Source organism: Crocodylus porosus, unplaced genomic scaffold (genome assembly GCF_001723895.1).
Source record: "Crocodylus porosus isolate Cpor-Errol unplaced genomic scaffold, CroPor_comp1, whole genome shotgun sequence".
In the NCBI taxonomy this organism is placed as follows: Eukaryota; Metazoa; Chordata; order Crocodylia; family Crocodylidae; genus Crocodylus; species Crocodylus porosus.
The window spans coordinates 3,387,608-3,415,089 of record NW_017728921.1 but is presented as its reverse complement, the minus strand read 5'-3'; the positions used below and the strand labels follow the sequence as shown (position 1 = coordinate 3,415,089).

At 45.1% G+C, this 27,482-nt stretch overlaps 1 protein-coding gene and 1 long non-coding RNA gene across 11 annotated transcripts in view; one reads left to right on the top strand and one right to left on the bottom strand.

Moving 5' to 3' along the window:
- Window positions 1–24,364, top strand: part of ATXN2 (ataxin 2) — a 46,086-nt gene extending 21,722 nt beyond the window's left edge. For 4 of the 10 annotated variants that reach the window (XM_019538784.1, XM_019538779.1, XM_019538787.1 and 1 more), the window contains 14 exons: window positions 31–219; window positions 951–1,058; window positions 2,634–2,704; window positions 3,529–3,836; window positions 4,481–4,544; window positions 4,925–5,077; window positions 6,756–6,822; window positions 8,758–8,942; window positions 9,648–9,780; window positions 13,488–13,541; window positions 19,365–19,510; window positions 20,053–20,280; window positions 23,236–23,404; window positions 24,213–24,364. In XM_019538784.1, coding sequence (XP_019394329.1) covers window positions 31–219; window positions 951–1,058; window positions 2,634–2,704; window positions 3,529–3,836; window positions 4,481–4,544; window positions 4,925–5,077; window positions 6,756–6,822; window positions 8,758–8,942; window positions 9,648–9,780; window positions 13,488–13,541; window positions 19,365–19,510; window positions 20,053–20,280; window positions 23,236–23,404; window positions 24,213–24,241 — 1,904 coding nt within the window. In that variant the 3' untranslated portion in view covers window positions 24,242–24,364. Of the gene's footprint in view, window positions 1–30; window positions 220–950; window positions 1,059–2,633; window positions 2,705–3,528; window positions 3,837–4,480; window positions 4,545–4,924; window positions 5,078–6,755; window positions 6,823–8,757; window positions 8,943–9,647; window positions 9,781–10,096; window positions 12,291–13,487; window positions 13,542–19,364; window positions 19,511–20,052; window positions 20,281–23,235; window positions 23,405–24,212 lie in introns of those variants that run through there. The other 6 variants (XM_019538781.1, XM_019538780.1, XM_019538782.1 and 3 more) reach the window with 6 other exon arrangements.
- LOC109312659 lies at window positions 14,853–20,046 on the bottom strand. The gene is made up of 2 exons (XR_002101887.1): window positions 19,759–20,046; window positions 14,853–18,740 (listed from the first exon to the last, which is right to left on the bottom strand). It is a non-coding gene; the product is annotated as an uncharacterized LOC109312659 (long non-coding RNA).
- Window positions 24,365–27,482: the final 3,118 nt, after the last annotated feature.

The following is a 27,482-nucleotide window of genomic DNA, read 5'->3' as shown; positions in this document are numbered from 1 at the left end:
TTTTTTTTTTTTTTTTAATTTTATTTCTAGTTCCCAGATTATCCCCCAAGACCCACAGGCCCAGGTCACCAAGGCAAAGCAGCGGTTCCACCGGTGCAGCTTTATCCTCTCCTCAAGCTGGAACTACTCCCACTGAATCAGTTGCCATGCCTGTTCCAGCAGCCTCTCCCACACCTGCTAGCCCTGCGTCCAACAGAGCAGTCACCCCATGCAGTGAAGGTAAATTCCTATCGTACTTTGAATGATTTATTTCAGCCGAAGGGAAGAATTAAAAATTCACGTAACCAAACCCTATGCTTCTCTGCAGAAAGCACAGCTTTTTCTCTCTGTGTAACTTGATTTCCCCATGAATCGGTTTCCTTTTTCCTGGGAGGAACATTTACCATAGCAGAAACATTTGGACAGACTAGCAAACTTCTAATTGTTCTTTGCTGCATAAGACTAGATCATTGTGATGTTGAAAGTGACCTGACACAGGACTTCTGAGACAACTGAGTTTTTGACCTGCCTGCTGTCTGCTTCACAAAGAAATCCATGCATCTGCTAGAAAGTCACTTTTGTTAGATTACTTAAAGGTCTTGAAATGCACAGGCCTCCCTTGTCTCTTAATCAAAGGACTGAGGTGGTTGAATTCCAGAACAGAGGTTTTCTTTATCTGCATTTTTTTAAAATAATTTTTAGATGACTCCTGAGAGTCTTTTGGCCTAGACAGAACCAGAATTTCTAATGTAAAAAAGGGGAAATCTTTTGGCCTCATATCATGTATCATAACAATTCATTTAAAAAAAAGTAATTTTGTTAACACCCGTCTTGAGAGAGATTGTGGGTGGAAAAATAGACAATTTTTTCTTCTGTTCCTAAAGTTTTCCCCATGTATTTCCTTCTTCACAGTGCTTATATTTCTGATCAGTTTGTGTATGAAAATAACACTGAATTGGAATTGTTTCCAGCTAAAGATACCAGGCTTCAGGACCAGAGGCAAAATACTGCAGGAGGAAACAAGGAAAATACTAAGCCAAGTGAGACTTCACCTAGCTTTCCTAAACCCGAGAACAAAGGTTTGTATCTTTAAAACTTCCTTAATTGTTCTGGAGGAATTTCCAGAGCTGCAAGCACAGACTGCAGTCTCATCTGATGCAATCAACATTTTAATAGCTACTTTAGTGAGTCACAAGCCTTTGTCTTGGACTTTTGTGCAGCTGTGAAATCTAACGGCATCAGAAACTGCAGAGGGAATGCTCTTCTTTGTCCATTCTGTCCAGTGATCAAATACAAGGGGAACACCTCTGTTAACAAACTTTATTAAAACTCCTTTTTAACTGACCAAAAATTGGCCAGTTTCCCTTCATGAATTGTTACATTCATGAAAGTTCTCAGCTTCCTCATCGTTACAGTTCTCCTAGCAGCCAAAAGTGTGCTCAGCATTTTCATTCAACTTTTTCTTGTAGCCTGGTCTTTTCATGTTCACATAGTTGAAACATCCTCTTTTGTATTATTGGACTTGTTAATTTTTTTTCTCTTTGGTCTTAAATTTTCCTTAAATTGGAGGAAAAACTTAAGGTTGACATTTTGGCAGGTGCAGTTACTATCTCCTTGAAGCATGGGTGCTAGTAGTAAGTGATTTTTGGCAAGTGTTCAAGAAAGCTTTCGTTCTTCAGCTAGATTTTCAACATCTGTAGGATTGTATGCTAAATATTTGTGTAGCAGTACCTGTTACCCCTCCTTCAGTAGGAGGGTGGAGTAAAACTGTTGAGTGCTAACTGTATATTTAAAGAAATTGAACCCCAAACCTGTATTAAATTTGCAGATTTAAAATAACAAATGCATAAGCTCTTATTAGAAGTTGTTACTGTATGTGGGAAAATAAGCATATAAATGAGCAAGAACTGTTTTTCCATAATAATCTCTCTCTCATTCAGCATCTCTAGATGTTATAATTTTCTAGTTAATTTGGATGAATGTTGTACATTGGGTTGCTTTAATTGGGTCCCCTTGTTGTCTTAGTTTAAACTGAATTTGTAACTTGAAACTGCAAAAATTCTTGCTAGTGGAGTGTAATGTGTAGTGTGTGTCTTGTGGTTTTATGGTCTGCTGTCATTCTAACATACAATGCCTCTGCAGATTTTGATCTAGTCTCAGTGAAAAGGCGCTCGAGACCTGCACTTCAGATGGCCTAAGAGCCGTGGATGTAACAACTATTTGTTGTTGAATGTGGAAGTAGTGGAATACAGTGAGACTGCTTCAGTGTAGGGGAACAGGAATGACGAGCTGCAGTGGACAAGCAGCTGCTTTTATTTCCTCTGTGTTAAATGAGTGGATCAGTTACTTGAGACAGATTCTAGAGGAAAGCAGGATAGATTGCAACTCGAGATTAACTTAAAATCCCCACGTTGAAATACATTGATGAAATCACCCACTCATCCTTTAGTTTGGCCCTTCAGGTTTTTCATCTTTTTATGCTCTTGGCTGGATTAGGATTGTTACACAGTGTTTGCTCTGCTTGGAGCTGCAGCAACCTCTTAAATCAAAGGCATTTATCTGTTTTGTTCTTGTAAGACTTATGTTCATGACTCTGAGCTTGCTTTGTGCTTAGTCAGAGTTTAGACTTTGAATATTTATATTATGTTTGGCAGGTGTATCTCCAGTGGTTTCGGAACACAGAAAACAGATTGATGACTTAAAGAAATTTAAGAATGACTTTAGGGTAAGTATATTTCATATGCACAACTACCTTTTAGTTAACCAATATGCACTTTTCTTCCTTTGATGTGAGTCTAGATTTCCTATTAATGAGCTGAACATACTTATCAACAGGAAAACCGTTCAGATTAGCATGTAATTCACACACAAACTATCCATGTAAGATTGTGACACAAGCCAATATGAAGTCAGTGGTGACTCTGCTTGATCTGCCTGTAGTGATCAGGTGTCCCAGTGAGATAAGAGTATGTAACATTCAGATTACAGTTTAGATGTTCTAGTGAAATGCTGCTTGGAACCTGTTGATTTCTGGGCCCAAGAAGCTAAAACATTGGGAGAACACACATTTAGCTTCCTGAAGTAAGCTGTATTATGTCTTTCCTTTTACCAAATTGCTAGTTAACAGCAGCAGCAGATGTACCATGCTGTGTCTAATAACTTTCCTAAAACATTCTAACTGAACTTAAATACCTAAGAACACAAATGGGTTTTAAATCGTTTACCTAATTGTCAAGTGTCACTTAAGTTGCAGAGATGAATATATAGAGACTTCTTGGGTTTGTCCTAATTTGTTTCTTCCTTTGAAAAATGAAAAGGAGTTTCTTGAGCTCTGTCAAATTGCTTCTTTTAACATCTGCATGGAGGCTCACAATATGTGTGCACTTCTTGAACTTCAAAACGAAAAGTGTATCCTCAACTGAAATGTTTTCATGCTGAAGCTATACACATCTAATGGAACCTTCCTTCTGATCATACAAGAATTGTTGTCTACATGTTTGCAGAGAGATGATACTTGCTGAAAGTGTTAGTGTTTCTTTTTGTTTTCAGTTACAGCCAAGTTCCGCACCAGACACAGTAGATCAGCTGCTAAATAAAAACCGAGAAAATGAGAAATCAAGAGATGCAATGAAAGAGAAAACAGAATCAACTTCTAAAGAATCTGTTGTTGAAACCAGCAGTAATGCCAACTCTAACAGTGGCAGTAGCAAGCCGAATAGTCCCAGTATTTCTCCATCAATTAGTAGTAGCTCTGAGCAGAAGCGAGGGCCAGAAGTAACCTCCCAAGGTGTACAGACATCTGGACCAGGCAGTAAACAAGAGAAGGAGGATAAAGAGGAGAAAAAAGATACTGCTGAGTAAGTAATTACAGCTTTAATAAGGCAGTATTTTTGTTTGGGGGTGGGAGGAGGATAGGAAGTACTTTCTTAGCATTTGCATAGTATGAAACCAGGTTCCAGCTTGAAAAGAATGAACACTTTGAAGACCTCTGAGCTAAGTGGGTGAACTTATCTCCATTTTACAGATAGGAGAACTGAGGCAGAGGTGAATTACTTTTGCTTGGTGCCATGCAATAAACCAGTGCCAAGGCTGTAAAATAAGTGCTTTCGTCCTCCTGCCCCTTCTGTTAATTCGATTTACAAGTTGTATCGAAGGCAGGCTGTGCAGAAACAGGCATGGTGGTTGCATTTTGTCTGGACGTTGCTGTCCATGTAGCCTTAGTTGGCTAACATTGTATTTTCTGTAATCTAGTTGCGTTCCCTTCCTCGTCCCCACCCCTCTAATGTTAGTCCCTCACTTGGGCGATTTGTATTTCTCTACTGGCTTTGTCATCTTTTTGGATTCACAATCCTAATTGCCTGTCATGTTTCTCAGAAGCCTGCTCAGATGAGATTTTTAAGGGATGTTAATTACTCTAGAACTTGAACCGTGGACAAATTCAGGGGAAACGGTTGTTGGGGAATAACTCTAAACCTTGAATTTCTTGCATGTGTTTGTTTAGGCAAGTTAGAAAATCTACACTTAATCCAAATGCAAAGGAGTTCAACCCTCGATCTTTTGCTCAGGTAAGCTGCTGTTTTATTTTGGCATGTACATTACACATCTTGGGTAACTGTAATCGCATGGTTTTTCTTCATCCCTGTTTTGGGTCAGCTCTTTCATGTTGGACAGTGGTTTTCCGCTTCCTGTTTCTCCCTGGCTTGAACCAACTTTCCTGCCTAATAATTTGCCAGCACAGGCAGTAGCTGGAACGCAAGTCTTTCCAGTTCTGGAATCCTAATACACTTTTTGCTTTTGGTTTCTCAGCTTTATCATGCAATCAAGTAAATGCAGGGTCAGTCCTTCTGGTCAGTTTAAACGTTATATCGGAGCACAAATAAGGTTCACATTCAGGATATAAATAGGGGTACTCTGCATTCCCCTGACCATCTCTGTTTATTTGCAGCCGAAGCCCTCTACGACACCCACCTCGCCTCGTCCACAGGCTCAGCCCAGCCCTTCTATGGTGGGTCATCAACAGCCGACTCCAGTGTATACTCAACCTGTCTGTTTTGCACCAAATATGATGTACCCAGTCCCAGTGAGTCCAGGCGTGCAGGTAAAGCAACTCAAGTTTAATTACTTGATAGAATGTGAAGCTTTCGGCATGTTTCAGATGATATCCGAGCGCTCACTCTTTAAAAATTGAAGGAACCTGATGAGGCCTGTTGTGTTGGCTGTTATGCTGAGTGCTCATGGAAGTAGACACCATTATACATATGTACAAGTTATGTTTCATTTCTGGCTTATGCAATTACCTAACCACAAACATGCAGAGCTGCCTCTTGCCGTGGGTGTTTAAATTTAAAATTCTTATAGGAATTCCTGGGGCGATGCATTTCAAAGGGACTCTGATTCTTACTAGCTGGGTTACCCTTCCTCTGCTTTCTGCTTGCCCTCATACAACTGACAAGTGAGCTGATGTTTTCTTCCAGGTGCGCAGCAGTCTTTTTATGTTCTGTACTAGCATTTGTTCCCCTCTCAGCCCCTAGCCATGTTGCTGTCATCGTAGAGGCTGCACCCTATATAGTAGCTTGATGAGATGTGCAGCATCTGCCATAAACTTGACCTGTAGACTGTCTTCTGCTGATGTTGTACCTTGAGTCACTTCTCCTTGAGAGGGGATTGTTGCAGACCACGTGTTCTTGGATATCTGGACACACAAAATAGCAGTACCTACAGGGGAATTCTGTTACACAATAGACCTAGAGCTATCCTTACAAGCCTAGAGCACTGAACAGTTGGCCAAAATCATTGTGTTGTCTTTATATAGTCCTGACCTGAGCAACATCCTGTGCAGAGCTGAGTGAGTGAATGGTGGGGATGAAGGATTGCTACAGTAAAGCTAAAGCTGGCCTTGCAGAAAGTTAAACTGATGGTCTTCTATCTTATCTGGTGGCTTCCATATGCAAGTTAGATTCTATCACACTCTTCTGAGCTGATGGGGAATCCTGGTATTTTGGCTGAGGAACAGGTCAGACTAGGAAAGGCTGCAGCCCTTTCAAATACTGATACCATGTAACTAGGCAAACCATCAAACTTCTATAAATGTTTGTGGTGTAGTTTCTTTCAGAAGAAGAAAGCAGAGCTGTGTTACTGGAATGTGTTTCAGGTTCATTTTTTAGTAGCAACAAATTAAGAAAACAAAATCAAGCTCAACTCCTTTTTTTTGGATTGTAATCATTATGTGACCTCAACAAAGCACTAACATGTTAGTATTGTGGGATAAGGTTTTACATTAAAATAAATGATCATTGTAGAGTTTAGATTACACGTGTTTTCCTACTCTTCCTGGAAGTATGCTCTAGTTCACTGGTTCTCAGATGCTTTGGGGTTGTACACCCCATTTTAAATATTTGATGGCTGCACTACCTCCCCTCATAAGTGTGGTGAGTAAGAAAAGGTAGTACTCGTGTCCCTAGAATCACACTTCAGCCACTCCACTAGCTGAAAGGTTTGTGTAGAGGTGTTTTTCAGATGGTTTTTTTTCTTTTCCTCCATTTAGGCTTCCTCTGTAATTATTGTGCTCTTGACACTGTTGCCATCTTTATCGTTTGTCTTGGGGAAATACAAAAAAAATGCACTAGTTCTTGGGAGAGAACAAAGATTATTTCTGATTTTTTTTCACTTGTGGTTACAAACTTACCATAGTCAGGGCTGAAAATGCCTAGCTGATGTTTCTCAGAGACAGTTTTAAATGTCCTATTCTAATCTTTTTTTTTTTTTTTAAATTTCAGCCTTTGTATCCTATTCCCATGACACCCATGCCAGTGAACCAAGCCAAGACATATAGAGCAGGTAAAGGTGAGAGTAATACTGCCTGTTCAGTTTAAGACTGCATGTGGCATGAATAGAGAAACAGACTTGCACAGCGTTGTCCAGATGACATTAAGTTACCTTGTTCTCTGCCAGTATTTATTTAATCAGCATAAGTAAGTAGCAATGTAAATTCTATGTTGACTATTAAAAATGTGTGAGATGTTAGAATTGCATGCATCTGAATTTAGTACATGGTGACCACATTTCAAAATCCTTCCAATATTTTGAAACCTCTAGCTGCCAAACAGCTCGGTCTCCCGTATTTCCCAGATGGTGAAGAAGAGGATCTCTCTGTAGCAGTTGCAGCAGAGCATTGAGTTGGTCTCAGTAGGATATTTTTATAGCATTCTTCCATGGTACCCTGCAGAAAAGAGTTTATTTTTGTTCCTCCTTGCTGTCTTGGAGCACCACTCAGAATGGCTTCCTGCTGCTCTCACGAGCTCACTAGGTTTTGAATCCATCTTGCACTCAAAGAATGGAATAAGTGCTTTAACTCAGTATTTCTAGGGCTGTACTGTGCTTCCCTGGGAGTGATGCCTGGGCATCTAGTGTGTATACATAACTGAAGGGCAGCACCTAAATTTTAATGCACCTGGTGTGCAAAAAGCAGGAGCTGTTTTGCTATGGCCTTGTTACAGTAAATTCTTCTACATTTGTCTGTTTGTCTATTTTGACAGTTTGAGTTTTGCGTTCTTTGCTGGTTGGGGTTTAAGCCCCAGTTACTGGAGGCAGTTGAATGTGAGAGCATCTCTGCTCTGGTTTAAAGATGGGTTAATACCTGTAATAGTTGTGAAGAAAAGCTAGATCCTAAAGCTACAAACCAGAAAGCAAAAATAAAAACACACAAAAGAATTTTATTTTCAAATCCCCTGAGGGGAGGGGTGCTGGGCAGTTCTGACTACAGGGGATTACTATTCTGATTTATACCAGTTGTGTATTGTGTTCTTTACTCTCCATGTACCTCTTCCCAAGAGGTGAGAGCACATAGGAAGTGTCAGTGTTCAAGCCATTCAAGCATGTGTTTGGAGTAGATGAAGTCTCAGTGTAGCGTGCAGGACAGCTTTGCAGAGTGTAGCCCCTCCTAATGAAATACTGTGTAGGCCTTTAAGTTTCAGAGACCACTAATATAATCCCTTTCTTCCCTGCTTTCTGCTGTCGGATGATGTGCTGTGTTCTTTTGTTTTAAGTACCTTCCTTCAGTGTTGCAGTGACTTCTGTTTTGTGACTCTGCTGTGATGCATGTTTCTCAACCATCATGTGGGGCTTGCCTTTAAATCCCAGGCATTGAAGCTCCATTTCATGTTGCCGAAGCTGCTTTTTTTGCCTTGAGAGAGCTTTTTTCTATTTGTTTTGCAAGTGAAACTCCATCCTCCCAAACAAGCTTGCTGCTGCCTCTTTAATGTTGCTGCCCCTCTTCCTCTCGCTCTGTGGGTCTATCTGCTGCAGTGTAGAATAGCAATTACCTGAGCTGCCTACAGACAAGTCAGCTTGAGCCCTGGAACTGTGGAAGCCCAGCAGTGCTAAATTACCCTCTCTGTCCTCAGCAGAGAGAACCAGCCTGTGCTGACCTAGCTCTGGTACCTCTATGCTCTCCTACAGTTTAGATGTACTCTGTTCCTTTTGCTAGCCCCCTTCTTCCTCCTCCTCCTCCTAGCACTGAGTTCCTCTTTAGCTCTGACTGTGACCAAGAGATTCCTTCTGTTGTCCCATCTTCCATGGCAGCATGTAAAAGATGTGAGCACCAAATCATTGCTGGAGCAACCAACACCAGCTGTGGGAAGGCAGTCACTCTGTTCTTTTTTGGACTCATATTTGTCACTTGCTTCTAAAATGCATGGTTAAAGCTGGTAGTGACGGCATTTGAGTACACTGTCCTGTTCTAGGTCCACCCCCTCACACAAGGTCTTCCTTGCTTTATAGTACCAAATATGCCACAACAGCGGCAAGACCAGCATCATCAGAGCACCATGATGCATCCTGCATCAGCAGCCGGCCCTCCGATTGTTGCAACACCACCAGCTTATTCAACTCAGTATGTTGCCTATAGCCCCCAGCAGTTCCCTAATCAGCCTCTTGTGCAGCATGTGCCACACTATCAGTCTCAGGTAAGACACCTTTGTGTTGGTGTTGTGTCTTGGGATGTTCTTGTTTGCAGCAGGTGAATAATCAAATGTCTGTGTTCATTGAAGTGGGGTTGGAGTGTTGTAACCATGATGGTCCAGTAAATAAGAGAAGCAAGGGTGGTTTTTCAGTGATGCCAAACTGTGAAAGTCCAGTGTTAATTCTACAGTTGTGAACTATACCTGTAGCAATTGTAAATGATAAGGAGATTCTGGAGGAATATAGACACTGTTCAAAGTCATTTGCAGTCATTAATGTAAACTTTATCAGTAAATACCTACCTCAGATATAGAATACCTGTGTCACCATTAACTATAAATATCTCTTTTGAATGAATAAGTGGGCTAGTGTTTTGATGGCTGCATATTTTCAGTCCCTGACCATAGCTTAATAGCTTCTTATTCACTGTGAAAATTCCTTCTGTGTCTGCTTAGCAGTACTCTGTTCCTTTTTGTGGAAGTTACTGCTTGCATTACACTTGAAGGGGCAGTCTGGAAAAAGGTGATTCAAGTGTGTGGCTTGAGGGGTGGGGGGAGAGTCTTTTTTTAGTTAAAAATAAAGTAAGCTACAAGTTTCCAAATTAGCATCAAGTGCCTCTAAAGATGTACTGCACTAGCTTGGTGAAAGACTGCTTCATTTCTGCACAATAACAGTTTTTGACTTTCATTTTTCTCCTGTCTTTGGCACAGCATCCTCATGTCTATAGCCCTGTAATACAGGGCAATGCTAGAATGATGGCCCCGCCGACCCATGCACAGCCCGGTTTAGTATCTTCTTCAGCAACACAGTATGGTGCGCATGAGCAGACGCATGCTATGTATGGTAGGAAACGTTTTGTGTTACATGTAACTTTTTAAGTTGTTACATTGTGCAGGGATATATTTAATCTCAGACTTCAAATCTGGGTCTCACATTTAAGATTCTGTAAGTAGACCCGGCCTATGAGCCGTGAAAGTAGCGAGCAATACATTGCAAATTTGAGTTGCCTGAAATCAAGTGAAAATAACCCCAGGGAGCTAATTTCAACAAGGGGCAAGTGACTGACAGCACTGTGAGAAGCTGCTATGGTTGCAGTCTCAACCTCATTAGATTTCAGGCACCCCTTGTAAAATGCCAACTTCATTTTTGCCCATTTTAGACAACAGAAAAACAGTAAAGTAATTCTTGTTGCATGCAATTCAGAGACCACAAGAGCTCAGCATGCTCTTGGCACTATGGATTCCTGTTTAAAATCCTTGGGTTTATCTTGTGAATCATGTTTGTGCACTAACAGTGCTGTCATTGTGTGGCACCCTGCATTACCCTTGAAAGGATCTCAAGGCACCCCGGGATGCCATGGCATCCAGCTTGAGAATCACCATGCTAAGGGATAGCAGCTGAATGAAGTCTTTGGAAACTTCTTGATGCTCTACGCGCAACACACCCCGATCGATTTTTCTTGAGCTAATTGGGGCTGAAGTTCTGTGATGAGACCGTGACTGCAGTTTTGGAACTTGAGACTTCTGTTTCTGATAACTGGCAAACCACTGCCTTAATGCTAGTGATACTGTTAACATTGTAAAGACTTATCCAAGCAAAGTGTCATTTTATGTGTAGGCTAATGTTTCCATGGTAAATGGAATATAAATATTTAAATTCATGTTTTAAGTGTTTAGTTTCTGACTTCAGTGACGACCAGGAATCTCCAGAATGATTGATTTGTCACCTTTTGCTTGCACCAACCTTGCTGAAATCCTGGAAAAATGAAACACTAAAATACAATGCAGAGAGTCTCTCAAGCTTCATAAAAGTACAGGCAGTAGGGGCAAGGCTTTTTTTCAGAATAGGTTGTCACAGACTGGCCCCTGAGAACATAGACCCATGGTCTTTTGGGGACTTAAAGATGGAGATAAATGTCAGACAAGGAAGGTATCTGCATTGGGTGATGGAAGCATGTTCTTGGCATCTTCAGGCATGTCCTTTATTGCCTACTTTAACATTAAAATGCCTGCTTAGCCGGCTAGGTTTTCGATCAGTGGCTTAGTGAATGACTCTTAACGTAGTACCTCAGATGCAAAGCATTCCCCATTCACATTTCAGCAAGTGTCTCACGTGCTAGCTTCTTGAAGACCTTGGAACTACCGTGCGTCTGGAAAGCAACACTTCAGCTTCCATGCATCAATAGCTGGCTGTTTGGATGAGCAAATTGTAGCATTGGGTAAGCTGATGTACTGCTGCCAGGGTAGACTGCTATAGGGCACTTTGCTGGATACACTCATAATACCTTAAACCAGGCAACACGAGCTCTTAAGATGTCTGCAGTTTTGACTTGTACTGTAAGAGGATATCTGTAATAACGTTTTTGTAGGCATGTATTACTTTCTTATAAATCTTAAATTTTCCCTTCAACATCTGTATATTGGGTATGACAGCACTTCTTGGAAAGCACTTTTCAAACTGATGTTAATTTTTTCAGAGCTGTTTGGTGAATCCAGAGTAACAACTTCCTTCTGCATGATTTTTGCCATGCACAGTTAGGAATGACAGCCACTACTTCTGTTTTCTAGAATAAAGTCACTCAAGCAAGTTCTCATTTACTTCTGCCTTTTTATTTTTATTCCCTAATTTTTTTAATTTTTTTTCCCCCGCTGCTTTGGAGATGAAGTGTATTAAGACTCCTCTGTCCATCAATGTAATGGATGATATTTTGGGATACCATTTCATTGTTTGTGGAAGAACTCCATTTGCTATCAGATTTGTTCTGTGTGCGTGCATGGGTGTTTTGAGGAAGAAGTCTGCAAACTGTGCTGGGGAGTACAGCTTACAAAACATTTTGCTTTTCTAGCGCTGCCTTAAAATGGGAAAGGTGCTCCAGCAAGAACCGAAACTCCACTTTTGTAACTTGGTTGCGTTACTCACCTCAAAAAATAGTCACCTGTTGTAGAAGAGAAATAAGCTTTTTTCTGCCCATTTGATTATCTAGCCACTCTGCAAAAAGGTTCTTCATGCCAGAAGACACTGAATCTGAACTGCTTCTGATAGCTCATGCCTGGTGAATCTTTCTGACTGCAAAGAAAAGTGTTTTGAAGCACTCAAAGACACCCCCCCCCCTTTGTTTCTGCTGTGTAGTTGAATGGGTTTGCCAGATACGTCCAGTACTAGGTAACTCCTGGGGATCTGGCTGGCTTCTTCCTCGCTGCTCTTAGCTGTTGCACGCTTCTGTTGTTGTTTCTTCAGCTCCTGGAACAGGAGCATCTTCGGGAGAAGCAAAGTAGCTGAACTTCATGGCCGCCAAAACCCAGGAGTTAGCGCTGCACTCAACTGCGTGCTTGTGTCTCAGTAATGGCACTTTTTAAATATTAACATTAAACAATCCGTTGATGCAACCAAGTGGTAGAGCAGGAAATGATTGTAAAAAGCCTCCGATACCTGCCTGATTTGGGTGGTAAGTTTCAGCCACTTAAACAATGTGGTTTAAGTGCTTAATCCTGGAACAAAGCAGCAATATTTGGCCTTAACTGTCCAATAAAAACAACTTAATGCTGGATCATCCCTCCTGCCCTATTAAACCACCTGCTTGTCCCAAAGAACAGTTGGAGCTTCTTGCCTTCCCTAAACTATGGGCCACTTATTGCCGTGTTATCCACCATGGCTCAGTCTACCTTTTTATCACTGATCAGTGAAGTTTACTGGACCAGTCACTGAAGGGGAAACTGAATTTGTCTAGTTGCTGTCACCTGCAGAATGATATACATTGGGTCTGGTTTGCCAGGAGAACCCCTGACAATTTTAAGCTATGAGGGCAAATATATTCCTGTAACAATTAACTTTCAGTAGTAGTTTAACCATTTTTTATTCAAATGACTCTGTTTTAGGTAACTGCTGTCTGCTGTGAAAACTTTCCTGTGTGTTCTAAAGGCTTTGTGTAAAACCAGTACTTGGTTTTACACAAGAGAAATCATTGATTCCTTTGCTTGTTCTTGATCCTCCTTCTCTTCTGCACATGTTTTTATTGGTCTGGTGTTTTCTCTAACCCTATCTGGTTTTCTGTCTCAGCAGTAGAGTAAATTCTGATATCCTAACTAGTACAGTGGTGGGTATGTTATAACCACCCAGTAACTCGGGGACTAAGAGCAAACCGATCACCTGACTTACGGCGCTGTTAAGAACACTAATAGTGCTGTTGAAAAAGAAGGGCCAATTTGTTTGCTTTATTATAACTGTTAACTCCATCACTGAAGTTTTATTAGTGAAATATCCTGGCCCCTTAACAGATGTACTCTTTATTTTATTTTTATTCGTATTGCATTGTAAATCGAGCAACTGGAGACCTTGGTGTTACCGTTCAGACAGAGGCCTCACTGGGACTTATTTATTATCAGTGTCACTATGTTAGAAATTTTGCTGCCAATCTCCAGCAGTACTAACTGAACAAATAGATATGTCTGCATGAACCTACAATCTGCACAAAATGAATGTTGACCTTTCCAGAAGATTGGAATCATGCACATGGCAAGAGGCTAATTTACCTTTCTATTTCCCAAATTCAGCATGTCCCAAAATACCATACAGCAAGGAGACAGGCCCTTCTTTCTACTTTGCCAGTGAGTTGGGTTTTTTGTACTAATTTTGATTGTACAGAAAAGCACTTTCTGAAGAATAGGTGTTTAAAGGAATGAACATGGTAAAGGAGTAGTTCTTCTTTGCATCAAGCCAAAAGACAGAAAAATGCAGGAAAGCTGCTTTCTGTGAACCCGGGAAAGGAGCTGTTGAATGACTGATCTTACAGGCACCTAGAGCTAATGCGCGGTAGACTGACCTGTCTGAGAAATGGATGCATTTAAATGCATTTGGGCTTGCTGAGTGAATGTCATGCTTTGTGCAACAAATGCTGCATCAACCAGTCTCTGCTGGATCTTGAAATGAAAATGACCCCCAACCACATCTTCTGTCCCAGCTGTCATCTGCAACCAAAATGCCTGTGCTGCACAGGGGTGACCAAACACTGAGCATCTCCAAGCTTACAACCTCTGCAAACTTCTCCTTTTCCTCTGCCCTTTCCCAAAGAAGAGATTTTTGGGTGTGTCTGGGTTAATCAGGAAGGGAATGCTAGTACTTTACCAAGAACAAAATGCTGAGGTCTGAACTGTGAGCCCTATGGGAGGACCAGGTCCTGCACTCCAGTGGTAGTTGCGGGAGATGGGTCTGTGCTTGGCACCATGTTCTTTGCTGGTGCCTGGGGGTGGGTTCCTCCCTGTCAAGTTAAGCACTGCTGGATGCATTACCTGGCCTTGCAGTCCTTGTCCAGTGCCAGCATGCCAAGTGGCAAGCTGGTCTCTGCAGCCTCATTTCTAGCATATCTTAAATGGCCCAAGTCTAGCGTACCTGTATGCATTGAACAAGAGCGATGAGTAGTCTTCGTGAACTGTTAGCAGGCCTCAGTCGCCCCTAATTGCAAAAGCAGAATGGTGGAGGAGGGAAGATCTGGCATAGGCCAAGTGAAACAAATGGACAAGGGAAATACTGAGGATATGATTATTTTGCTGGCGGCCCCCGTGTTTGGGATCGGGAGCGTAGAGCCCAGTTATCATTCCAAAGCGAAGTATGTTACTCTTAACATGCAAACCAGCAAGCAAGCTTTTCCTTTAGTGAGGACAGTGGTGCCAGCAGCTATCCACGGCTGGGCTGGGCTGAGGCACAGTCATCCTGCTGCATCCAGCCCTGTCCACTGGATAGCTCTGCTGGGAAGGGTGGGACCTCACTCCTGGGTCTCCCCAACCTGCTCCTGTACTGCAGCAAGCTTGTAAATGTTTCCATCTGCCTGTGTTCGTTTGTACCCGCCTGTCTGTAGGTCAGCTCATTCAAGAGGATATGAGAACATGCAACTCCTGGTCCTGAACACGTGCTGGTTTTGAAAGGATGGTAACCTGGCTTTTTGTCTGGCATGCAGGACATGCGGCATGCGGAGCGACTCTTGTTGGCTCCCAGGCTGCATACCAGACACTGGCTCGGATTCCCTGGAGGGGGTTTCAGTGTGTTCACACGTCTTGGTTTGGTGCATTGAAATCCTTTTACCATGTTAATTCCTTTAGTAGGTATTCTTTTAAATGACTCCACTGTGCATATGTAAAATGACTTTGTATGTGTTTATACTATGAAAGAGACCTTGTTATTTCTTTGCTTCCTACCATTCAAACTGAGTCTTTTAAATGCAGTTATCCTCACCATCTTACTGGGTCTGGCAGTAGCCTTCAAGCCAATTCCTTGGTCGGTATCTGGAATAGTAGGGTCCAGCTGCCAGTGCATTCACCGCTGGCAGCTGCCACTAAATCCCTTGTCAGCCCTGACCTTTCTGAAAGGGAAATGGGAGCTTCTGTGGTGAAGAGGTTGACTTCAGTCTGGGGCCAGTTGTTCTCTGTGTGGTCTCTGCTGCTCTCATTTTTTCATGTGGGCTGTATCTGTGGCCTTGCGCTGTCTGTCTTTTTCCCCTTTTTGTCTGCGGTTGTCACCCATGTCAACTCTCTGGGTTTTTTTTCTGGTTTGATTTTAGTTGGGGTTGAATTCAATTAAAAACCCTTCTGGTGTTTTGCCCAATCTAATGCCAAACTGTTTATTTTACCTGGCTGTTGCTATCGAAATGGCGGCCACATTGAGAATCTGGCTTGTTTAGAAGATGCTGTAGGTGTGAAGTAAATCATCTAGTGCGTGTTGCTAGGAAATGAGAGATCGTGACTTAGGGGTGAGAGCGAGCATTTCTGCTGAAGGTGAGATGATTCGATTGCTCAGACTGAGGCGGCTTGGCTAAGTAGAGCTTTCTCCGCGCTTTACCCCATATTGGGGCATGGGCATTCAAAACACTGGTATCGGCTTAAGAAGGAACGCTTCACCGTGTGTCAGGGTGACGCACTGCATCAGTTCGCGATGTCTGCTGTATCCTAGCGCAGGTGAGAACTAAACCCTGGTAATTCTGGCAGCTATTTCATTCAAAGGTAAAGTGCCCCACAGCGTGGCTCCCACTTACTACAGAATTGAATGCGCGTGCTGAACAGCTGTACTGCATCTGATGATTCATGTTCACGAGCAGCAGTCCCCCCACCCTTTTAATTTGGCAGAATTGTTTCATCTCTCTGTACCCTTTGACAATAAACTGTGGAAAACCACATCCCTGCTTATGGGGCAAGGAAAGTGTAATATGACTTCTGCTGGCTTGTTAGTTATACTTCCTTTCTGTGGCGATAGAGATGACTCAAAAATACGCATAGGGTGACTCTTGATGAACAAACTTTTTTAATCGGCTGTCATAGTAAAGGCAGTTTGATTGTTTCTAGAATAGTAAATTTTCATGACTATTTTGCAAGACTTCTTTAAGTTCTTGATACTTCCGTGTATAGTAATCAAGTGCCACCATCATTTAAATCTCCCTAGAACTAACTGATGCTGAAGAAGCTTACTTTATATGGAGATCAGTGAGAGCACATACACAGTTTTCTCCCACACTTGATAATAAAAGGGAAGGAAAGGCCTTTACAAAATGAAATGCTGTCTTAACCTGTTTATGGGATGATTAGCATGAGGAATCAATAGCTCTGGAAAGCCAGTTTCTTTAGAAATAAATTTAAAAAACCTTTTTCGAGTGACCTGAATTGAAGTCTGCACCATGGCTGTATGAAAGGTGCCCACCACTTTCAATTTAACTGACTCTGATTCTCTTGAGGCTTAAATGGATTTCATACAAAGGTTTTACTCAAGTAAGAAAGCTTCAGGAAGACTAAAAGAGGAATTATTCTTCAGTTTTACCATTAAAACAGAACTTGCTGCAGCATCTGACGTAGAAGTTACACCTAAAAAACCTGAAGCTGACTGAAGTAGGTTATGAAGACAAATGCACTGCAGAGATGGGAATCTGAGATTTCAAACGGCAATGAATCCCAGGTCTTAAACCAGAAATCTGCTGACAAGCAGCATTCTCTCCCCGGCTGTGAACATAAGGCCGTCGGATACTTTGCTGGACACCAGTAACTTGCTTTAGATTGCTCGTGAGGGCTAGACAAACGTGCGCCGGCGACTTGCCTGCCCAGTCCATTCTTCAGCACAAAGCTTGTATACTCGAGAGAGATTTGTGGTAGGTAGTCTCTTATTCCTCTGTAGCTTGAGGAATGACCTCTCCTGAATGAAGGCTGGCTGGACGTGGGAAACGTGGAGCATCTTACAGCGTGAAATCCTGCTTCGGTATCCCTTCCTGGGTGGAACCGAGCTTCCTTGGCAGGGAGGCAGGATTGCTTTGTGGTTAAGACTGTGGAAGGGCTGGATGCGGTTCCTAGTGCTAAATAACCTTTAGAAAAGGACTGAATCCCTCTGCCTCCGTTCCCCATCATTAACATGGAGACGCTTCCCACCTGCCTTGGACTAGTCATAGGAATATATCAGCATGGAGCCAGTACAATAGAGTAAGAGGTCCCTGAAGAGAGGAAATGTAGAAATGGAAACAAGGAGCTGGTTTTGAACTGGAATGTGTAAAACGCCCCGTTCAGCCGATCTTGCAGGAAGCGAGAAATACATCACTGCTTTAGGCATCTGGTGCCACTGCTGATGAAACCCTAGTAGCAACATGAAAAAACCAAAACAATGGTTTAAATTTGAGCATCAAAACGGTTTATCAGGGCAGGATCCCGGTTCTCATTTGTCAGCACAGGAACATGGACAGTTTTTTTCAGGAGAATTTTGCAGCTCAAAAAACTGAACTCCCAGCTGAGAGTGCCTGTGGGACATCTGTTTCGGTGCCGTAACAAGAGGCAGGCTCAAAATAACACCTTCATCCCGCAGCTCAAAAGCCTTGCGATGTCGTCTCCAGGGTTCATCCACATTGCAGAATCTGACCTTGGTGGATGCCACTGTTGTACTGTTGGCCTGAAGCAGGAGGTCGGAGAAGACTTAGTGATGCCTTTTAAAGGACAGACGCATTATTTTAGAAGGGTTGAATGTGCTGTAAGACCTCCTGCATGGCTGTTGCAGGAGAAGTAGCCCTCTGGTAGCAGGGCAACATTGAAATGACTGATCAAACAGAAGGCAGTAGAGAAGTAATAGCAAACTGGCCTGGGAAGTGTTGGGCAACTGAGTGACTGGGACGTGTCTGGGGTACACAGTAGAGCAGTACGATGGCAGGAGCATCCTTTATTGGAGGCATTTACACTTTTTGTCTCCTTTTAACCCCCTTCTCAGAACAGTCGGATTAGAGCTCTGTTTTCATGTGCGTGGAGCCGTACAGGGGCCCTGCACTCAGTGACGTGAGCACGGCTGGGGGCAAGAGTTGGGTTCAGGACCTAGGGAGAGTTGGATTCAGTGCCGCTGGAGCACTGCCTCCCGCATGCTGTCGCAGGGTTGGAAGGAGTTAATGCCCAGTTGGAGTATGTAGTGACTCTGCACGGCCTCTGGGAGCTATGCCTGGTTTGGTGGCTTGTGTTCTCAACTTGTACAGGATCAAAAAACTGCAAGTGTTGGGCAGCATCTCTGTTCCTCATGGACTGGCACGGTTGGTTAAATTTTCCCTTGGTGCGGTAAAGTTTGTTTTTTGGAGCCGCTTGCTGTGGCTTCAACCTCAGAGCAAGAAAAGGCCAACAGTTGTCCATTTTGTAGCAAAATGTGACCAGACCTTTCACTGGGGACCTTCTGAATACATTGGTTTTATTGCTGGGGGATACCTGGTAGCTTGCACAGCTGAAATTGATGCATGATGCTTGGTTTGGGCATTTAAATTGTCTTCTGCTGGTGGTCAGTTTTCCATTGAACACCAAAAGGCTTGCAGACTGGGAACACCAAGGCATGAGAGGAAGAGGGGACTTTTGTTTTTTACATACAAGATACCAGCTGTAACTAAAATTGGCTTTTATGAATATACCATTGGTCCCTTTTTAACTTACTTGCACACGCATAGTATGTGTCGGTATACATGTAAAATGCATGCACTGACTGAACTATGAGATCTCCAGAAAAGTAGCATGGTGAGGTTAGCTAGATATAAGGCCAAAGACTTTGTGGATGGTGGAAATTAGCATATTAAAAAAAAAAAAAAATTCTGGAAAAAGTAAATTCTGATGCAGCTATTTCCAAACTGTTGTTTGGGCTGGTCCATGTGACTAAAAGCAAAGATAAAATGCTACTCTTGTGACAGTGTCCAGTACCTGTTAGATCGTCAAGATGAATTATTTAATTATGGTTATTTATGGGCTTTCCTGACAAACCAGGCAAACTTTACAAAAGCAAGTGTAAATTTGTAGAGCTGAGGTAAGGTGTTTAGGTAATAACCGTTCAGGGAAAAAAGACCAATTTCTAGTAGCAGTAGCAAGCAATCATGTCCTCCAGTGGAGGCAGCTGTGTGATAATGGGCCATTTGAAGTCCTGGGTCTCACTAACTTCCTCTTCCATTCTAGTTTCCACTGGCTCCCTTGCTCAACAATATGCCCACCCCAATGCTACGCTGCATCCGCATCCTTCTCACCCGCAGCCATCTGCCACGCCAACAGGCCAGCAGCAAAGCCAACATGCCGGAAGCCACCCTGCTCCCAGCCCAGTGCAGGTATCTGTGCGTGGGGGACACTGCCTCACCTGCTACTTTGGCATCTTTTGTTCAGAGGGAAAATCTGTGCTGAGGAGTATCAGTTCAGGGGGCCAATGTAACCTCCCTAGAAACTGTATTCGGATACCTGTCAAGGAACTGTGGGGTGCTGGGGATTTAGTGGTCTTGGTCTTGTGCTGTCCTGTGAGCCTGAGATCACCCTCATCCGAGTGCGATGTGCTGGAAGAGGAGGAAAGGTAGTGGCTTACCTGGCTGTGGGGAAATAGGTTGGTTCTGCAGGCACGTTGCCGTGGTCCCTTCCCTGCAGCCTGGGTTGTGAAGGTATGCAAAGGGAGCATTGTGCCATGGCTGAACTCGTCTCTCGCAAGTGGGTGCAGACACGCAGCGGGTGCCTGGACATGCGTTCTGGGAGTGTCAATTTTGAGCAGCGTGTCCTGCTTCCCTGTGTTGAACGTGTGTGTTGGGGCTGTTCCCTGGGTGCTAGCGTGGATGCGCACAAGCTAGCTCTAATCTCTCCTCCTCCCATGACATTGTCTTTGCAGCACCATCAGCACCAGGCCGCGCAGGCCCTCCACCTGGCCAACCCGCAGCAGCAGTCGGCCATTTACCACGCAGGGCTCGCCCCGACCCCGCCTGCCATGACGCCAGGCTCCAACACACAGTCTCCGCAGAACAGCTTTCCTACAGCACAACAGACCGTCTTCACCATCCATCCTTCCCATGTTCAGCCTGCCTATACCAATCCGCCACACATGGCCCACGTACCCCAGGTAAACCCACTTTGAAGCCTTCCAGAAACATCATGTTGCCTGTTTCACGTGGGTAACTTGGTCGGGGGGAGTGGACCCTTCTAGCAGCACTTCCCCCAGGATTTGCTAGTAGCTGTGTTGCTTAGGTTTCTATTTGTCTAATGCTGTTCGAGAAAGCTGGAAGCTCCATTAGATGCCCCAGAGCATGGTAACCCCCCATGTTTCCAAGACGGCTCCTGTGGGGCTCCACTGCAGTGCTTGTTGAAACCCATTGCAAACACAAGGCCCAACCCTTTTAAGACCAGCCAACGGGCAAATGCTTGTGATAGCTTTGGGAAGCCCTGAGAGGGTAAGGACCTTGTGACCTCACTGCCAGCCCTTTCACTGGTCAGCCTTGGGGTGAGAGCAACCAAGATTCAGGTTAGACAAAGGCAAGGAAGAATTGTAACTGCATGGGGTGGGGTTCCAGACAGGGTGCAGGGAGGGGGACCTGCCTGGACATCCAGGCCTGCCCAGTGAGTATTTGCTTGGCTGGCAGCTAGGGATGATGGTGCAAAGCCTGTTTGGATGCTGCCTTCAGCCCTTGGCTCCCACCTTGGAGTCCAGCGACCTGAGTAGAGGCAGCGTCCCAGAGTAGAGGACTAGCTTATGCGGCGCACACAGATTAGAAGACAGTTGTGTGCTTTCTTGCCTAGAGGGAAGACTCCTCCTTAGCAGCAGGAGGACAGCAAACAGCTCAAGCCACGTGACCTGGTGTGACCGGTAGTCCTTGGTCATGAATCTTGCTAAGCTCTCTGCTCTGTCCCCTGGACAGCTGGTTCCACAGGCCAGTCAGGAGTTGGGCCTAATGCCTTCTTGCAAAGGCTAGGTGTTAGTATTGTCACTGGGTTTACTGTTGCCTTACCCTTGGGTTCAGAGGAGGAAATCCCAGCTGGCTGTGCCTGGCGGCTCTGCGCTGGGGCCTTGCTGCTGCTGCTGCTGCTGCTGGAGCACCTGGATGCTACCAGAAATGGGATGCTGGGCTCAGTGGGCTGTCAGTCTGTCCTGGCTTGGGTAGTCCTGGGGACTGGGACTTCCTGGCTCCTCGCGGTCCCTTGAAAGTCCAGCCTGTGGGCCCTCTGAAATGCGTGGATTGCCGAGCCCCCAGGCTGGCTGCTCTGTGGAGGCGGGCTCTTCATGTGCACTGCAGGGGGCGGGGCAGATGGTGCCATCAGGCAATCGCCAGTTCATACTGGTGTTTCAGGGCACCACCCTCCACTGGGAGTGCTGGTCTGTGATCCCTCCTGCAGCCCAGGACGCAGTGGTGAGTAGGAGAATTGGGTGCCAGTGGTACTGCAAAAGCATTTGACTGCTGTGAAGTCTCCAGTACCTCTGGGGAGCTGAGACCGGCTCTTCTGCCTCTGGGCTAGGCTTGTGGACCCTTGGCCTGTTGTCTTGCACAGTAATCCGTCGAACTGGGCACTGCTCTGCGAGTCCCTCGTGACCCAGTCCCCTGGGGTTGTGGTTGTGGGGCAATGCTGGTTCAGCACGTGAGGGATTGGGGTTCAGCCCCATGACTGGAGAGGGGCTTGTGGTGCCGAGCGCTGTTGTGCTGCTCTCTGCAGGCTGGCCCTGGGGGATCCGTGCCCACGTCGTGTGTGGTGGGCAGCAGTCTGAGGGTCTCTTGTGGAGCTCAGCATGTCACGTGAGCCAGCACCGAGAACGGGGCCAGGTGTTGGGTTCTGGAAAGCACTGAGACGGTGGCACAGGCAGCCTGAGCTGCTGCATGCGTGACTGCCACAGGGACAGTAACCACCACCCGCCTGGGGTAGAAATGCCACTGCAGGCATGACAGATGTTAGAAAAGGCTGGGAAGACATGGCTGATGGGCAGAAAAAGGGGCCCTAGGCAGTGTGGAGCCTTCTGGGGCTGCTGGAAGGCACATCCCAGCTTGAGGAAGGGCGTCAGTTAAGGCAGTAAAACGAGTCCTGTCTGCGCTGGTGTTCAGAGCCTGGGACTCTGCCTGCAGCAATGGGCCTTTTCTCTAACAAAATGTGCTAAAAGGACCGCATCTGACTTCTGTAAATCATCTGCAGCCAAACACCCTGCTGGCTTGGAGCACTGCTTAGCTTAAGGACCTTGCAACTGCAAAGTGCTGGTCTTTCCTGTGGCTGCCTTCTGTCCGTGAAGTGCCGTGAAGGAGCTGAGGGAGATGCCTGCTTGCTTGTTTGTCACAGGGTGGTCTGCTCTGACAAGCTGCATCTCCGTTTCCATTTGAGATGTGGCTGGGGCACATGAGAACCTGGGTGCGTTGAGCTGCACTAAAGATATATCCGAGGTGACAGAATAGCAGAATAAAGGGGTGGAATGAGTACCGGCCCGGCTGAGAACAAGGCCATTGGGCTTTGGAAAGAACGGGTATCGAGTAGGCAGCCAAGAAGAGGCACTGGGGGAGTCTAGGATGTGAGAAACCAAGTTAGCGTAGCTGCAAAGTCTCTTTTTCTCTCAGGAGAACTTATCAATCTTTGCCTTTTGCTTGTGGTTTTCCTTGCAAGAAGTGCTCTACATGCCCTTGTAGTACCTCCTGTGCCATGTGAAGGACCAGTCAGTGGGTCTTTCTGCCCAGCGCCAGTTCATCCTTTGCATAGGAAAGGCATCCCAGGTGCTTTTCAGCATTAGCAATGACACATGCAAGGGGTTTCCTGCTGTCCCTAATCCCCCCATCCTCACATTGGCGGTCCCTCCTGTGCTCTTAGTCAGTAAAGGGACTCTTGCCCCAGTTACCAGCAGTGAGAAGAGATGTTCAGAGCAGAGAGCAAGGATTTGAGGCCCTCCCCCAGGCAGCAGGCTCGGCCCCCATTGCACGCACTGGCCAACCGAGCGCAAGCGGAGCAAATCTCCGGACTTCCTGAGACGGCCGGAGGAGTCTTTGATAGCCCCGTGGCCAGGAGTGTTGCCTCCTTGTGACCATTTATACTAAAGAGCTCTTTGTTTCAGGCTCATGTACAGTCAGGAATGCTTCCTTCTCACCCAACTGCCCATGCTCCAATGATGCTAATGACGACACAGCCACCTGGTGGTCCCCAAGCCGCCATCGCTCAAAGTGCACTACAGCCCATTCCAGTCTCGACAACAACACATTTCCCCTATATGACGCACCCTTCAGGTGAGGAGTGTGTGCCTGCGAGACCTGCACTGTAACTGAGCCAGGTCAAACTAGTGAGGAGAGCAGTGTGAGCCAGGTGTGGGGAGAAAGAAAGAAAACAAAAAAACCTCAAGATGTCCTTTTTTACCGAGGCAAACTGCTACAGGCAGACGGCTGTTCTGCCCTTAGCGTTTGTATCTTGGCAGTACAGGTGTGAGCGTGGTAAGTGTGCAAGACTTAGCCGAGGCTGAAGTACAAGGACCAATGGCCATGGAGTTTGGGACTGCACCTTCTTGCCCGTGCCTTGGGGGATGCGCTGCCTTGTGGCCTCTGGTTGAATGGTCTGGGTCCTAAAATGCCAAGCAGTGACGGGTCTTGAGGGCAGCTGCAGGAATAGTGCTTGAGGGGCGCGAGTGTTGCAGACTTCCAACAGCTGAAGGCAAGAGGCCGCTGGAAGTGTGCTCCTTATTCCGAGAGCGCTATTTTGCAGTGCCGTTGCTTGAGGAAAAATAGGCGCTCCTTGTTTTTTGTTTTTTTTTATTACTGTCTTCACATGTAAATCTTGCCTAGGCTTCTTAAATGCTTTGTTCCCCTTCAGAGCAGCTTGTGATCTTGTGTAGTGAACAAACACCTCATTTTGTGTGTTGGGGGATGGGTGGGGAGAGCAAATTGTGGCTTCCAGGGGCTTAGGTAGAGCAATCAGCCAGAGGACATCTTAATGCAGGTTTTTGCAAGGCTTGAGCGGAGTAGTGACCCTGTGCCCAGGGAACTAGCAGACGGTTGCATGGCTTTGCCAATTTGCTACTGACTTTTGCAATTTCTTTTGCAGTACAAGCCCACCACCAACAACAGTTGTAAGGCTGATCTGGAGTAACTGAAAGGCTGGATACCTTTTGTAGGCCAAAACCCTCCTTCTGCTTCTGCCAACTGGAAGCACAGAAAAACTAGAATTTCATTTATTTTGTTTAAAAAAAAAAAAAATTTGATTTCTTGTAACATTCAATAGGAATGCTAACAGTTCATCTTGCAGTGGGAGAGATGTGGACTGAGTAGAGGCATGTAGGAACTTGTGGGCTATTCCATAATTCCATGCACTGTATCAGAGTCCTGCAAGTGCCCCAGCTCTGCTTGCTGAAAACTGGAAGTTATTTATTTTTTAACGACCCTTCAAAGTTCTGAACTCATCAGCTAGCAAAGGAAGTAACAAGAGTGATTCTTGCTGCTATTATCACTAAAAATCAAGACTTGGAGATCCCTTTTACTTCTAACTAAACTTGAAACCGTTCAGTAAAAAAAATTCTAATCATCAAACTGATGGATTATTATTTATAAATCACGTTTGATGAGGTGATCACTATCGCAAGACAGTGATGTAACTTTTAAGTTAAAAAAAAAAAAAGACAAACCTTTGTAGATAATATAAAATAAAAACTTTAAAAAAAAATTAAAAAATAAAAAAAGTTTTAAAAACTGACCAATGTGGCAAGCGTTTTCTCTTGAGGTGTATACGGCATCCTCCGTCTCCAGAGCATTCGTCCTGTTCCCCGTCGGGTAAGCTTGCTCTGGCTGTACAAAAGTGAGCAGCATTTGACGCCCCCGTGATGCGAGGTTTGGTGCAAGTGTAGTGTTCAGGGTACGCGTTTCAACCTACTTGTCTCAACTGTAAGAATGTTCCAAGTACGATATTTAATCTCAACTGCTGTAGCCTGCCTGTCGAATGATATGACTCCCTCCGTGAGAAGCAGACCTAGCTGTTTCATGTAGGGCTCTAGAGATGACGTGAAGGCCAGTGGTGTTGGCATCGGTCGCTGTTGGTGGAGGCTACTTGCCAGACTGAGTAAAAGCTCTAGCATGAAGGACTGGGAGAACTGTTGCACTTGACTTCCTTGCATTAACCTGTAGCAGTTTGCACCATCTGCGAAATACGCTGTGGTCTCTGCTGCTGTTCCTTGTTGAGCATGCTTAAATCTGCTGCCTAGAAGATGATGATGGATTGGAGGAGGAAATGGGAGTCTCCTACACTCCAGCTGCATTGCCCCTGGCTGCACTGAGAAGGTGAGTGAAATAATAATCTGTCCATGGAACACGGCTGGCACAGAAGCGTAGGGCCTGGAGAGGAAAGCAGGCTAGCTTTCGTCTCTCAAGTCCGCTGTCTTGAGCAACCACAGTGCAGGGCTGATGTCACTTAGAGAAGCAGTTCTGGTTAGCAGCAGGGGGCACAGTATCATTAAAAATATAGAGGGTGCTTTTATCCACCCCAGTGAGTGAAACGCCTTGTGCCTGTGCTCCTTGAAGAGCAGGGGCTTGAGCAGATTGGCACGTTCAGGTAGTTTTGTTAAACCTTTGCTTCACTTGAGAGCTATTCCATTTCTAGCAGTTTGGGTGGGGGCAGGGCTCTTCTAACGGCTGTTAATTCAATCACTGGAAACAAGAGCTGCTTCTGCAGAAGATCAGGTTAGAAGCAGGGATGTGAAGGGACAAGAGTGAAAAATTCTAAAAACAGTTTATTTAGGAGCAGGATTCTTTACATAGCAAAATTTGCATTATTCAAGAATAAGTTACTTGTACAGTACATACAGAAACAATATACAGAAAATCTACTATACAAGAATCATTTTCTTTGCTGGTGAGAAGCAGAGCTTTAAACAAATGCAGTTTATTCCAACAAAACCCTTATTGGCCTTTATTTGCCGATGGGTTACAAAGGCAGTGTGTAACCTGCACAATGGACTCTTAACACCTGTGGCCTTTGGCTGCCTAAGATGTCCTGTTATGATGCAACAAGTTTATGTTTGAAATCTGGAATACTGTATTAAAACCTGTCAGTCAAGATTGCGGCCTTGCATGCGTGTTTAAAGTATGACAGTGTTGGGTGCAAAACTACAGGTGTTCTTGTTGCAGAGAACAGAAGAAAGATTATTACCTGAATACTTTCCTGAGGGAGCAGAGGGAAGAATGACGCTTTGAAACAAGTAAGTATCCTGCCACCTGGCTGCCTTTTAATCCTCGGGGGTTGGCTTTGCTTCCCCTGAACCTGGACCCTTTCCTGGGAGCCATGCTGCAGAAGAGAGCCCTGAAGCAGAAGCATCCATGGGGGGCTGACCTGCTCTTAAATGCTGGTCCCATTCTACCAGGATGGGAGGAATTAAACGGCTAGACAGGATGGGACCGCACACGCACACCAGCAACGTCATCCGCAGAGCCTGCCTGCTGCAAGGGTGTGCGGGAGCTGCTGGAGAGCCAGCCTGTTGGTGTGCAAAGAGCAAGTCCTGTCCTGAGAATAAGGGGGGTTGACTTCAGGGAAGGCCTTATCGGACTCCCATGCAGGCCTGTATTCTGGCCATGTGCTGGCTGTTTCACAGGGTACCGGCTGAAATAGGCTCCTGTTTGTGGCAGTACGGCTAGATCCTCAAGGCACTAAGCACTGTCTTCACTGAGAGATGCATGCAACTTAACTCTTAACCAGCTGTGGTGAAAGCAGGCCCTCTGCTAGCCCTGTGCTGGTGCCTCCTGAGAGAGAAGGGCTCGGATGCGTCTCCTTCACAGCTCCATCTGCATCCACCCAGAGCTGTTCCCAGGCAGTGTTGTGCTTTGGAGCCCCAGCTGGATTTGATGCTGGGAGCACCTTCCTCTGAGCCCAAAACCTGGGAAAGAGCCGAGAGCACTTCAGCCAAGCCAGGTGTCCATCCAGCCCTGTGCAACAGTGTTTACCTGGCTGTGGCCATCCGGGGGGCCAACATAACCGACCGGTGGCTAAGGGGAGGCCTGCCCGAGTTGCATGTTCCCTTTCCAAGGCTGTGAATGTGTGAAGCAACTGTCCTGGATGCTTCAAAACAGGGATGATCCCCTGCCCTGCACAGAATCACTTGTGCGCTTACAGTGGAAAATGTTCATATTTAAGTGTCTCGAGGTGAACATGGCTTGTGTCCATCAAGATCTTTCTCCTCTCAAACACTTCTCTAAAGCCAGGAGCACTCCCTCCTGAATGACCACGAAGCCAATAACTCTCCTCCCAAAAGTCACCAGTCACCGGCATTTCAATGGCTATAAGTTTTTTGTTTTTTTGTTTTGTTTTGTTTTGTTTTGTTTTTATCCCTGA